The sequence below is a fragment of the Macrobrachium rosenbergii genome, chromosome 5 (genome assembly GCF_040412425.1).
Source record: "Macrobrachium rosenbergii isolate ZJJX-2024 chromosome 5, ASM4041242v1, whole genome shotgun sequence".
In the NCBI taxonomy this organism is placed as follows: domain Eukaryota; kingdom Metazoa; phylum Arthropoda; class Malacostraca; order Decapoda; family Palaemonidae; genus Macrobrachium; species Macrobrachium rosenbergii.
The window spans coordinates 40,158,448-40,173,752 of NC_089745.1; the positions used below are offsets into that span (position 1 = coordinate 40,158,448).

The 15,305-nt window shown below is 39.0% G+C and overlaps 3 protein-coding genes across 3 annotated transcripts in view; 2 read left to right on the plus strand and 1 right to left on the minus strand.

Moving 5' to 3' along the window:
* Positions 1 to 13,564, minus strand: part of LOC136838692 (uncharacterized) — a 164,048-nt gene extending 150,484 nt beyond the window's left edge. The window contains exon 1 of the mRNA XM_067104098.1: positions 13,320 to 13,564. The gene's annotated coding sequence lies outside the window, so the exon portion shown is untranslated. The remainder of the gene's footprint in view (positions 1 to 13,319) is intronic.
* On the plus strand, positions 4,035 to 5,147 carry LOC136838916 (LWamide neuropeptides-like). Its single transcript, XM_067104607.1, has one exon. It carries the CDS (start codon positions 4,035 to 4,037, stop codon positions 5,145 to 5,147), a length of 1,113 nt encoding a protein of 370 aa, XP_066960708.1.
* LOC136838917 (LWamide neuropeptides-like) lies at positions 5,157 to 5,972 on the plus strand. Its single transcript, XM_067104608.1, has one exon. The coding sequence runs from the start codon at positions 5,157 to 5,159 to the stop codon at positions 5,970 to 5,972; it is 816 nt and encodes a 271-aa protein (XP_066960709.1).
* Positions 13,565 to 15,305: the final 1,741 nt, after the last annotated feature.

Genomic DNA, 15,305 nt, shown 5'->3' on the forward strand with positions numbered 1-15,305 from the left:
ATGAATTTTTGTCACTTACACAAGCTATATAAAAACATGAGTTTAATATCGAATTCACTATATCTTGGGAATAACTTACAACTAACGGAAATTACATCTGACATGTATTCATCAGTTATAATCCCCTTTGGGTCTAAGTAACTGCAGAGGTATAGTGAATTCGATATTAAATGATATTTGTAGGTAAATGTCTGTGTGTGTGTGTATGTATTTATGAATGTATAATTAATATATATATATATATATATATATATACACACATAATATATATATATAAATATATATATATATACGAATATATATATATATTTATATATATAATATATATATATATATATATCGAATATACATACTATACATTCTGCAAATACTTAGACACGAAAAGAGACATTTAACTGATAAATACATATCAGATAAAATTCACGTTTTATCTGTGTTATTCCAAAGATATTATAACTGATAAATTATAAACTAATTGTTTATATACAGTTATTCTGAAGATATAGTGAACAAATATTAAACTGATATTTGTATACATCTTGTGTAAGTACATATATATATATATATATATATATATATATATATATATATATATATATATATATATATATATATATATATATATATATATGTGTGTGTGTGTGTGTGTGTGCGTGTATATATGTATATATTATATTTATAATATACTGTATATATATACATATATATAATATATATATATGTATATATATAATATATATGAAGATTAACTTTGGTATGGCAATGAAACTATATCCAAAAGACTTTGTCAGTCTGGCAATAAACCTTTAAGAAGAATATAAGCTAAATGGAAGGATAATGTTAGAAATACCATGCGGGTAATTATTGAAGTTCCATATGTTAATTGGCTAATGATGATAGGAAGACGGAGATGGCTTAGACATGTCCTTCGTACAACCACAGGGAGAATAGTAGGTGTTCGTGACAGCTGAGGGGCTCCTGTGAGCACCAGAAGAGTTGGAAGACCCAGACCTACTTCGATGAGAAGTATGAGAAGTGAGGGTGGAAATGGGTGGAGATTTGTGGAAGAAAAAGCACAGGAAAGACAGGATTGGTGGAATTTCACAGAATGCCTTATGTTGAACAGCATTTGAAATGATGATGAATATATATCTAAATATATACATAAATTATATATATATATATATATATATATATATATATATATATATATATATATATATATATATATATATATATATAAATATATATATATATATATATATATATATATATATATATATATATATATATATATATTATATATATATATATATATATATATATGTTATAGCAACAGCTCAAAAGAAATGTACATGTTTAATGTCCGTTCAGATTTCTTGACAGTGATTATTCTATGTGATGTTTACCGTGATTGACCTTGAAACTATGGGATTTTATACGGTATATTTTGTTGTTTGTTTGACGTGGTGCTTTTTGTGAGGTCGGGGTAAGCTACATAAAAGGCAACTGGACTATTAGGCACTACACATTATATATATATATATATATATATATATATATATATATATATATATATATATATATATATATATATATATATATATATATATATATATATATATATATATATATATATATATATATATATATATATATATATATATATATATATATATATACCGGGTGTTTCTGAAATTAGAGACCTCCCCCTCCACAGAACAAATGGAAAGTTATGAAGTTTTCTGCTATAGCCTATCTCCAAGTACATTATTTTAAGTTTCCATTAAGCTATTTTTCACTTTACATTTCTTGTATTTTCAGACTGAGTGACGGAGTTGGATACAGCCATGGCTAACGACTCAGATGGATTGACCGAATCCGGGCTAAAACCTTCAGAGAAGCCAGGTATGCTGGCGCATTCTTCATTTCACGTTCCTGGATAGCTAAATACATTAAAAGAGATGAATCCTTTGTTAAAAGAAACTGGAACAAAAATCCATATGATTGTCATTGCGAAAAGAGTGAGAATCTTGGAAGGCCTGAAGTCCTTTCTCAGGAGTCAAAAGACATCATAGCTGAGACAGTGGGTAGACCAAGAAAGTCTTTACGTAAATTGGCTCTTGAAACAGAAACAAAAAGGGGAAAGAAGAGAAGTTATAGTGCTGTATATCGTGAGTTGAAAAAATCTGGTATCAAGCCATTTCATGTTATCAGCAAGCCCAACATCACTCAGCAACAGAAAGAAGATCGTGCATGGTTTTGTGGTCCATTTTTTAAAGATTGGGATAAAGCTGACTTTCTCCATGTTGCGCATCAGATGAATTCTTCATTTACACAGTAAGGAAGCAAATCATAAAAATGACATCATTTTGGCTGCAAAGTTGGATGATATCAGCGATGAAGTGCGCTATCGCCAAGTTGTGAAATTTCCTGAATGTTTGGGAATTTTTCTCTGTTTCACAGCCAAATGGTTAATGTGGATCATCAAAGAAAAAGGACAGTCAAGGAATGGCGAATACTTCAGAGGAACTGTGCTTACTGGTGGAGTATTTCCTTTCCTCAAAGATCCGGAAAATGTGTTATCTGTTGAAGAAATCACATTTTTGCATGATAAGGCACCATGTTTCAAGGCTCTTCAGACACAGGAGCTGCTTCGAAACAGTGGTATCAATTTCTTCTCGTCAAGTGAATTTCCAGGTAGCTCCCCTGACCTTAATGTGTGTGAAAATATTGGTAGTATCTTAAAGGATCGTGTTGAAGCGCGCACAGTGAACTATGATGGTATACCAAGCCTCGACGACCTGCGTAGAGAGGTGACCGAAGTGCTCAGGGAAATGGAGTTTGAGTCTCAGCTTTTTTGCAATTTGCTGAAATCATACCCCTCAAGAATGCAGGCTGTGGTCCAGGCAGATGGAGGCCACACAAAATATTAAATACTCAGAGAGAAACTTAAATAAATACCTGTTCTGAATTACTTTTGTTTTTGTCCATATCAATTTTAGTTTATGCTGTAGAGGCGGGGCCTCTAATTTCGAAACACCCTGTATATAAATACAGGCGGAAGGACTGAAGGAGAGGCCTTGGGGAATTTTCAAGTTTCCCTCCTTGGTTCCTCGTAGACAGTCGGAAGGATTGGCGGGGAGAGGCGTTGGGGATTTCTGAGTCCTCTTCCTTCTTTCCTCGGAGACAGACATACTGAGAGAGACAATCCTTCTCTTCAGTAGGTGGTCCTTACGATAGATGGTTCTTTGTATCAGAAGACTCCTCCGAAGATTTTGAAATATTCCTCAGCGATTTTCTTTCTCTCGGGAAACTTATTCACGAATCCCTCATGGAACAAAGGGAAATATAACCCCGAAGAGAAGCCCGCAACTGTGGCCGAGGCTGGCGGATGGACAGCGGTTGGGGGGACACTGGAAGTTCACTGGCCATGGAAGATGGAAGCTGGAAACACAAACGAGAAGACCTCAACTGTGGCCGAGGCCAGAGGATGGACAGCGGCTGGGGCGCTGCTGGAAGTTCACTAGCCCTCGAAGATGGAAGCTGGAAACATAAAAGAGAAGCCCACAACTGTGGCCGAGGCCGGAGAATGGACAGCGGTTGGGGGGCCGCTAGAAGTTCACTGGCCATGGAAGATGGAACCTGGAAACACAAAAGAGAAGACCGTAACTGCAGCCGAAGCCAGTGGATGGACAGCAGCTGGGGAATACCTGGAAGTTCACTGGCCCTCGAAGACGGAAGCTGGAAACACAAAAGACAAGCCCGCAACTGTGGCCAAGGCCGGAGGATGGACAGCGGTTGGGGGACCGCTGGAAGTTCACTGGCCATGGAAGATGGAAGCTTGAAACACAAAAGAGAAGACCAGAACTGTGGCAGAGGCCGGAGGATGGACAGCAGTTGGAGGGAAGCCGAAAGTTCACTGGGTCTAGAAGAAGGAAACTGGAAACACAAAAGAGAAGCCCATAACTGTGGCCAAGGCCAGAGGATGGACAACGGTTGGGGCGCCACTGAAAGTTCACTGGCCCTGAAAGATGGAAGCTGGAAACGCAAAAGAGAAGAACGCAACTGTGGCCAAGGCCGGAGGATGGACAGCGGTTGGGGGACTGCTGGAAGTTCACTGGCCATGGAAGAAGGAACCTGGAAACACAAAAGAGAAGACCGCAATTCTGGCCGAAGCCAGCGGAAGGACAGCGGTTGGGGGCGCTGGAAGTTCACTGGGCATGGAAGATGGAACCTGGAAACACAAAAGAGAAGCCTGCAACTGTGGCCAAGGCCAGAGGATGGACAGTGGTTGGGGGGCCACTGGAAGTTCACTGGCCATGGAAGATGGAAACTGGAAACACAAAAGAGAAGAACGCAACTGTGGCCAAGGCCAGAGGATGGACAGCGGTTGGAGGACTGCTGGAAGTTCACTGGCCATGGAAGATGGAACCTGGAAACACAAAAGACAAGAACAGAACTATGGCCAAGGCCAGCGGATGGACAGCGGTTGGGGGCCCACTGGAAGTTCACTGGCCATGGAAGATGGAACCTGGAAACACAAAAGAGAAGCCTGCAACTATGGCCGAGGCCATAGGATGGACAGCGGTTGGGGGACCGCTGGAAGTTCACTGGCCATGGAAGATGGAAACTGGAAACATAAAAGTGAAGACCGGAACTGTGGCCGAGGCCAGCGGATGGACAGCAGTTGGGGGCCGCTGGAACTTCACTGGCCCTGGAATATGAAACTGGAAACACAAAAGAGAAGCCCGCAACTGTGGCTGAGGCCGGCGGATGGACAACAGTTGGGGGCCCACTGGAAGTTCACTAGTCCTGGAGGATGGAAGCTGAAAACACAAAAGAGAAGACTGCAACTGTGGCTGAGGCCAGAGGATGGACAGCGGTTGGGGGGCCACTGGAAGTTCACTGGTCCTGGAAGATGGAACCTGGAAACACAAAAGAGCCTGCAACTGTGGCCGAGGCCAGAGGATGGACAGCAGTTGGGGGCAAGCTGGAAGCTCACTGGCCATGGAAGATGGAACCTGGAAACAAAAGAGCCTGCAACTGTGGCCGAGGCCAGAGGATGGACAGCAGTTGGGGGCAAGCTGGAAGCTCACTGGCCCTGGAAGATGGAACCTGGAAACACAAACCACAACTATGGCTGAGGCCGGCGGATGGACAGCGGTTGGGGGCCACTGGAAGTTCACTGGTCCTGGAAGATGGAATCTGGAAACACGAAAGAGAAGCCCCAACTGTGGCCAAGGCCAGAGGATGGACAGCGGTTGGGGGACCGCTGGAAGTTCACTGGCCATGGAAGATGGAAGCTGGAAACACAAAAGAGAAGAATGCAACTGTGGCCAAGGCTGGAGGATGGACAGCGGTTGGGGGGCCGCTGGAAGTTCACTGGCCATGGAAGATGGAACCTGGAAACACAAAAGAGAAGAACGCAACTGTGGCCGAAGCCAGTGGAAGGACAGCAGTTGGGGGGCCTGGAAGATGGATTCTGGCAACACAAACGAGAAGCCCGCAACTGTGGCCAAGGCCTGCGGGTGGACAGCAGTTGGGGGGCCGCTGGAAGTTCACTGGCCATGGAAGATGGAACCTGGAAACACAAAAGAAGAAGCCCTGTGGCCGAAGCCAGTGGTGGACAGCAGTTGGGGGGCCTGGAAGATGGATTCTGGCCAGAGGATGGACAGCAGTTGGGGCCGCTGGAAGTTCACTGGCATGGAAGATGGAACCTTCAACTGTGGCCGAGGCCAGAGGATGGACAGCAGTTGGGTGGCCGCTGGAAGTTCACTGGCCATGGAAGATGGAACCTGGAAACACAAAAGAGAAGTCCGCAACTGTGGCCGAGGCCGGCGGATGGACAGCGGTTGGGGGGCTGCTGGAAGTTCACTGGCCCTGGAAGATGGAAGCTGGAAACACAAAAGAGAAGCCCGCAACTGTGGCTGAGGCCAGCAGATGGACAGCTGCATAATAGCAGATTCTAAAAGATTTCACTGATTCCTTAGCCTGGCATGTATTATTTGGGCCCCTGTGTTAGTAAAATGTTCAAGAATCACTGACTTAATTAGTAATTAGTTACCTTATATATGTTTCCTATGTTTTCGTATGTTTAATATATATATTTTTTTAAATGCTCACTTTGTAAAAATTTTTATTGTTTACCAAAAGGATAATATACTGAGTTGTTGTACTTTTATAAACAGGTAATCAGCTTATTCTTTCCAAGGACATTTTTGGTGGTAAGTCTCTTTCCTTGTATAATCTGTTAACTGACTCTTCCCTGCTTCCTAGCTGTTGGGCTTAATCTTTTGTAAAACCTCTCAAATATTTACCCTTGTTTTCGTAGATCTACTAATTCTTCAACTGTGCTGGATCCCAGGTACATCTGTTCCTTTATAATCCCCATCTGTCAATTACATGAGCTTTCATGTAAACTTATTTGCGTATTTCTATCAGTCTGCTACGTAAAGGACAGTAAGAGAGAAGAGAGAGAGAGAGAGAGAGAGAGAGAGAGAGAGAGAGAGAGAGAGAGAGAGAGAGAGAGAGAGAGAGAGAGAGAGAGAGAGAATTTATCATAGGGTCAAGCTTTATACTTTATAGGCCTACTTGAAGTCCTTTGAAGTCCTTCTTGAGATGAATATCTGAGATGAAGAGAGAGAGAGAGAGAGACCGGAATACTGATAGAGAAACACATTCCCATCTTTCTTAGAACATTATAATGTTCGTGATAGTTTTAATGATGAATCCTTATTGAGAATTTCAGGGTCAATGTAAATCATCAAAACCCAAACCTTACCCTTGACAATTAATTGTATCCTCTCTTCTTACTGTAAATGGTTCAGTGCTTTGTTTTACCTATTGTAAAAACTTATATGATTTTATCAGTATCTGTAAATAACTCCTTTACTACGTTTTGCCAGACAATGAATCTGCATTCTTTTAATTATGAAAATTTTATGTCATATTAGCCTTAAAATGTTATGAATGGGCAACGAAACATGGTGAAAAACTTAATTATCTAAAAGTAAAACAATGAAATTTTGCAATAGTTATCGCTAGTATTTACAATTTATATGGTCCAATTCTCTAAACTATTGCTGTATTCCTTAAAAGAAAACGATAGCTATGGTATACTATACCAAATTCTAACCTACCTCCAGTAAATGTACCTCTAGTTGGTTACATTTACAGTAATTTTGCTTATTTAGATGAGATATAAAGAAATATTTTTGGAAATAATTCGTAAAAATGTTCCATTCTCAAACTGTTCTTATTTCTGTAATGATCTTATTAAGATTGATTAAAGCTCATTATTAAAGGAAACGTAATTTTCTAAAATAATTTTCTAAGGACGGTGGCTATGGCCGGTTTCTCTGTGCCTGGTGAACAAGAATTTTTTATCTATCTATCTATCTATCTATCTATCTATCTATCTATATATATATATATATATATATATATATATATATATATATATATATAGACAGATAGATAGTGTAAACTATATTTGTTTTCAAACATTAAGCAAAAAACAACCAACTAACATCAAATTGGTTCTAGTTCACTTCACCTTGGGAATTCCTTACCTACAAAGAGGTTTATATCAAGATTAGTACCAAACCTTTTTGAGTTCGATTGGGGGTTACAATGACTATCCACTCAGCCATCGACAAATGACTGGATAAGGATACTGCACCTTCCTTTCAGACCAACAAAGCATACAGTCGAATCCTGGTCATTGTATGAGACTTATTCTGAAAGTTATTCAAAGGGTAATGAGTTATAGATGGTTTCATACTTGAAAGTTTAGAAATATCATGACCCACGATCATAAACACACATATACATACATACATACATATGTATGTATGTATATATGTATATATATATATATATATATATATATATATATATATATATATATATATATATATATATATATGTATATATATATAGTTATATACATCTATATGAATATATAATATACAGTATATACATATACCTGTATGTACAGTATAATATATATTCATATATATGTACGATATATCTATATATCATATATGTCTGTATATATATACACACATAATTCTCACACGGAATTAATTATTTTAACTCACCAACATACAACACACAGCCATCCCAGACCTACAGCAACAAGCCATCGTATTTAGCAACAAGGAGTGAGTAATCCTCTGTGACGTCAGCATCATCTAGTGCCTTGCCTACAGCCTCCAAAATATCATTCACCCTCATTCACAAGCCTCTGCTATATCTCTGGGAGAAACACAGCAAAGTTAGTAACAAATAAATTCATTTGGACACATGAACTAATATGGTACAGAGCACAGACATGAAATCGTGGACCAAACAGTGCCTACCAGTGCCAGCCAAGAAAAACAGCCCGACACAGGATCCAGGAACAGCAATTTCCCTAAACCTAGATGCTGGTTGGTTACTTAGACCTCATCAACATGGGGCCCACATCCCCATGGAATGGATGAAGAAGATACATCTTGGAAAAGAAAGACCTACTAGATGGCTAGAAGCAATACCGATATCAAAAGAATTGGCACACATCCGTGATGAGGCATTCTTTGACAGCTGGGTCAGCTGCTTCATCATTCCCAACAATATAACATCCGACAGAGGACCAGCATTCGTCTCTTGAGGCACAGACCTCAATATCCAAATCAATGGGATTGAAAATTCACTATGCCACCACCTACAACCCTGCTGCCAACAGCATGGCAGATAAGACCCACTGATCCCTAAACGGTGCAACTGTCCTGACCTAGCCCCTCATCGGTTTATGTACCGTGCAAAAGAGATGAATCAATCAATGCCTTTCCAATGGAAATAGTATTTGGCAAAACCATCTGCATGCCGGAGAATTTTTCCCTATTGAAAACACCAGCCAACAAAAGAAGACCTATCAAGACTTCGTGAAATCATAGAAAACACTGAACATGTAACTGTACAAATACCCAAAGAAGCAGTACATCCTGAAGAATCTACACAAAAGCCAGGTCCAGTACTTGAGATACATAGGTACAAGGACAGATTCTCAACTTACGGGCTGAAACCAGCATACCTAAAAGATTACCCCCGCTCCCACTTGCAGTCAACTTAGCCAAGTCCGCCCATTAAATCCAACTTCCAAGAAAACTAGAACTGTGGCAGAACTAAATGTATAAATGACAATGGTAAATAGTGGTTGACGTGTTGCACTGCCTTCCTGAAAAAGATGTCTTCAGTTATTAGAAAATGTAGGTTGTAAATAGTTTGGCATACCACAGTTGCAGTATGTATGACTACATACATTTGCATGGCACCCTTCAACAGTTCTTAACATGTATAGGAACCTTTTGATCATTCTCAGTAATATAACCATGGACGCTGTGAATACATCCACTGGGAGAAAACTCAACCGTGATTCTGGTTAGTCTATGAAAATATACACTAACATGAGAATAAAACAGCCGAAAGGCAGCTAGTATCCAGGTCAATCATAACTGCTGGGTTTGGATGATAGCTTTCGAGTACCACCCAACCCCATTTAAAAGTAAGAGCAAACAGATTCACACCCTATGAGATGCAGCTCCAAGATAAGATGCCCGACTGTCAAGTCTACCTACATTTTGACCCATCGCATGGACTTGGCCTGACTGGTGCCTTGCAGAGAAGGGTTGAATGGAAGAAGGGGGAGAGATCCAGCCACTCACCAATTCACCCTCCAGACTAATACCATCCAAGTAAATTAGGCGAGATGCTTTTTGTCAGCGATGATTTTGGAGACTGCACAACCTCCTGAGCAACCACCACAGGTAAAACGAGGTAAACGTAACACGGTGCCGCCAGACACAGCCCGACAGTCCTCCTTCTGAAGCCAGAAAGAAAGGATTATTGTGTCAGCCAGTACTTAAAAAAGAGACCTTTACACTTTCATAAGAGTCAAATTCTCATTAGAAGGCGCTACAGGACTTACACTGAGCACAAAAGCATCTCATCAAGCTGAAACAAATTCTTGGAGGGAGGGAACCAAGAAATTCTCGAATCTCTTGTCAGAAACTGATGAATTTTGAGTTTTCCACAAACTCACGAATTAGACCAAAAGGAATCCCTAGCTCTTCGAGAGCCAAGCAAGATACGGGCGGTCATGCAATTCGTCAACAAATTAGAATAAGGCTAAGGCTAACAGAATAAGTTTTGGGGGGCGAGATAGCGATCTAAGGCCTCTACTGTGGGCCCAACAGCACCTGAGTTAGGCTTGGTAGGATGAGAGTCACATCTCAATCTGGAGGCCGAAGGTAACGAGGTGGGAAAATCTGCTTAATACTCCTATGAACAGGAGAGCTCTCCAAGGAGGAGAGTTCCTAGTCTTCACAACTTAGACATTTTTCCCCTGCGAAAGCTAAACCACTTGATCCCACTCCTGACACCACTGCTGCAAATTCAGTCTAATACATCCGAAAGTTCAACTGAGTAAGTCTGATTTCCCATAGTGTCTCCATTGCCCCTATATCTGACAAAATTGGAATACAAGTCACAAGATGGTCAAATCCAGATGCAAGACCTCTAGTCAACCTTCATCTCCCAACTGACTAGCCATACCATCCTATTTATATGCCAGTGTTGTGCTTCTGGAATAATCCAGTTATTTCACTCTTACAATATATACCAGTTATGCTAAGAAATTCTGGGTAACTTTATCTGTAGAAAAAACAAGCAAATGTAAGGCTCTCTACATTGCTCCAGTACTTGCAAGATGCAGCTGTATTATCCTATCAACCATGCACAGTAACACAATATTTGCTTACTACAATGCTAATTAAATAAAGTGTTGTATTTACTGAAATTATAGGTCCAACTATTATATACTATTACTCTGTATTTTCTTGTTCAAGATTTCATAAATTTTTAGTGGATTTCATTATCTATTGAATGTTTACATACAAAAAAATATATTGGGATTTATATTCAACATAGATTATAGTTTCACAAAAGTGTGTCTGTGTGTCTTAGCAGGATATGTCAAGAAAACTAAAAATAACAAAATAGGAAAACTTAAAAGAAACTGAAAAATTTTTGTGATATAGTCTATAAGAAGTAGCAAGTCAACAGTCACCGAAGAATTGGCAATCGTTTCTCTGGTAAAATGCTACAAAGAGGCAAAGGTACTGACATTTATTCTTCAAAATCTAACTTGAAATGAAGGTTAAGCTGAGTGCCCACAAATTCCCCAGGAACCATGACTTCCTTTTGAGGGAAGTGCAACTTAAAAAAAGACAATTGGTTGGAAGTCGTTACGCGTATCTACGTAAATTCTTCTTCTCTCGGTGTATTGTTATTATTAAAACAGTTTAACCAGACCACTTAGCTGATTAACGGCCCTCATAGGTCTGGCCCGAAGGATTAAAATGAAATGGAGTACTAGGTCTAGGCCATACTCCCAGCACTGGGAGATTAAATCTAAAAAAAATATGCAAAAAGGCACATCCTTCTGCACTAGAACACTCGCACACATAATACATTTACTTACGTCTCACGGTCTAATAGTCAACAATGTAGATTTACAGTAAACAACGCCTTTTGAAACTGGTTTACGAGAAACATACAGCAAATCGTTGCTGAATGACACGTAACCACTGAGCTTGTGTCATGTCACGTGACAGTTACACAAAAGTGAGATATATAAGGTGAAGCCTCAAGGATTCTTCCTTTGCCATACTACGTTGGTATCCTACTAAGCCTTGCACCTGACGCGAGAACCACGACGTTTACTCGCTGTGATGTATACTGAGGCAGCTTCATTAACTTATTCTAGTAAGTTATATATATATATATATATATATATATATATATATATATATATATATATATATATATATATATATATATATTATATGTATATATACATATAGCCTATATTCTGAAATATACAATAAACCATAGTGAAGAAATACGGGATCTTTCCTAGATAGTGACCCCCCCAGGTTTTAACCCGGTATGTTTAGTACAACCCCGTTGGGGATGAACGTAAAACCATATACAAAAGACTGCAAATATCATAAAAATAATGACCCTTAAGAAATATTAATACCAAATAGCGGCCCCCGAATTTTGCTGGGGGTCACTGTCTAGGAAAGATCCGAAATATGTTAACTATGAACTAAATCATTCGCCACCAGAAAAGAATATACTAGATACCTTTACTGCAGTATGTAGGGTGGTATATATTAGCATTAAAAACTAACTTAAACGTTATGTATCGGTATCAGTAACACAGCCATGAAAGTCCTGCAGCTTTTATAGTAATGCGAATGTAAGAAATCTGAACTTAATGGCACTAACACATGTTTCTTGCTATAAAAAAAAGGCGAATCAAATATCTCTAAATTTGCTGCCCTTCCGACAGTAAACAAATCCATTGCCAACATTATTGTGGAATTGGAACTGGAATTGGAATACAAAATTTAAGCCTAAGGCCAAGCGCTGGGACCTGTGAGGTAATTCAGCGCTAATGGGAAAATTGAGATTAAAAGGGTTGAAAGGTGTAACAGGAGGAAAACCTCGCCGTTGCACTATGAAACAATTGTTAGGAGAGGGTGAAAAGTAAGATGGAAGAGAATATGGAAGGAGGTACAGTAAAAGGAATCAAAGGGGTTGCAGCTAGGGGCAGAAAGGACGCTGCAAAGAACCTTAAGTAAAGCCTACAGTGCACCGCGTGACGTGCACTGACGGCACTACACCCCTCCGGGAAAGTGTGAAAAAGGTAACCGACACTTCGAAACCGCACATAGCCAATGGGTCATTCGCTCTTCCCAAAGTGTAGTGTGTGTGTGTATTATGTATGTATACACGTATTCATAATTATATACATTATTATACATACACATATACATATGTATATATATAAAGTATATATATATATATATATATATATATATATGTATACATATGATAACCTTGCAATAAATTTAAAACTACCTTATCTTTGATTGAAAAACAGACCACTACAAATCAAAACTGTAATGTTCAGTTTTGTGCACGTTAACTTTCCGAATGCTAAAAATAAGTTGTATAACGATTTACGGCGTTATCAGGCATTTAAAGCAAGTTCGAAGTGAAATTTGCGAGATTAAGGACTTTTGGTTTCAAATTTGGGTCAATGGCGGTTTCATCCAACTGGCCAGCGTCTACATTTACTTCAATTCCGGATTTAGACGTAGGTCAATAAACCTTGAAAAATTCTGTGCTGGTAGCTGCTTTCATATAAAAATAAGCTATAGATAAAACGGCAGTAACGTATATAACCACAAACTGGAACTTACTTTGAAATTTAACTTTTTGGTAACTTCTTCGCTGCTTGTAGTCTGGAGTTCATCCTCGATGTTGAATTCCTTCCTTTCGTCGATGCTTACTTCTTGAAAATTTCTCGTATATCGTTAAATACAGTAAAACTACACCAGTCTATGATATCGAGGCCAAAACAATACAGTATACACCACAAAAAGTCGGGATACTTGAACCGGGGTGAACCTGATGTTGATTTGAGCGCCATCTTGGACAAAATAAACGTACGAGGAGAAACTGCAGTATTGGTTCTCGGAAATCGCTGTTAATGTTAATGTTATTCTCTCTCTTTCTCTTTTCGGGGCCATGTCCTTCACCAGTTGTGTTTTCCGAATAGTTTTACCGTATGATGATTTAAAATCTTTTCTCCCGTCATGCTCAGCGCTTGGCAAACATACTACAAAAAATGATGGCCTTGACATTTCATTTCATTTTAGACATGGGAATGTTACTTGGATAGACTGATCCAGTGAGGGTTTCCATAATAAGGCAGTTTTGTTTTATATCAGATTGGATTGTGCTTAAGATATTTCGTGAATTAATGAGTCGATGCCTAACGTAGGATAGGCCTAGGTTTTTCCTTGACATAACTAACCTAAATGGCTATTTTTTTTTTTTATGCACCAACATGAGAACATTACTTGGATGTGATGAATCAGCAAGTGATACCATAATAAAGTAATTTTTATACAGTAAAATGGAATACGTGCCTAAAGCTTATGATAGAATACCTCACAGACAGAACAGTTGCTAGACACGGGACTACGTGTAGCCAAGGCTAGTCCATACTTCATTTCCATGCTAATACCAACCAAAATGACCAAGTTGCCTCATGAAAACATGAAAGTTTATGCCAGGAATTTTTGCCTTTTTCAAAAAACACAAACACTTCAACTACAAATCGAAAATTAGCAGATGTGTTCGCTATCCAGCTTGTTTACTTTATCCAAATTACATTCCTACACAACTAAAAAGTTTTGCATCTTCGAAGTCATAAGTTTTCAGCCTTCTTCTTCATCAGCCGACTCATTTATTTCTAGTAAACAGTGTTATTATACATGAAAGATAATCAAACCACACGACAAAATTTGAGAATAGTTTTATTTAGAAAACAATCACAGATAGAACATTGTGTTTGAAAATATCAGTGGGTTGTGCTCAGGTATAGAGGCAGACGGTGTATTATATCAAACGGCAAGAGTACATCTACACTGGCATTACTTCCTTGGAACTTCATACTCTTCATAATATGTTCTCTCTCCATCTCTTCGATACAACTACAAAACTAGTTAGTTTCTTTACTTCTACGTCTCACTGTTTCTCCTAAATCTACATGTGTGCGCTACAAAGCTACATTGAAGTGGCTTCTAAAAGGGTTAGACAATGCTTGGCGAATGCGTTCAGATGGGGACCTACGGTATATCTCTTTCGACGCTCTAGACTTAGTCTAACGAGTAACTAAGGGCTTATCCACATTATCAGCCATGTCTTAACTGCAGTTTTCATCATATTAGTGGCAAGTGTGGTAGACATCGTGAACAGTAAACCAAGGTCAATTCTTTTTTTTTACATCTTTGAGGTGACTCAAGTTGCTAACATTGACGAAGATGTCCACGTAATTGTTGTCGATGTAATCTGATCATTCCAGTATTTTCTCTCGCAAAATGAATGGCCACTAGATGGACCTTAGGTGTGTGTAGACCCTATACTCCGTTTTTCAATTGCAATATAAAAGCATTTTAAACAATGATTTATTCATACAAGCCATGGCTGTGATTGTGGATAGGTCCTGTAGATTATTATGTGCGGTACATATGTTTGCAAAACTAACTAATTCTTTACTTACGCTGTACTAAACATAGGCTACCTACGTACCTAAACATACACTATCAGTTTTACGAATGCATGAGTGTTTGCTGTAAATATTCAGACAGACATTAAAACGAATAATGGTTTATCTTCGA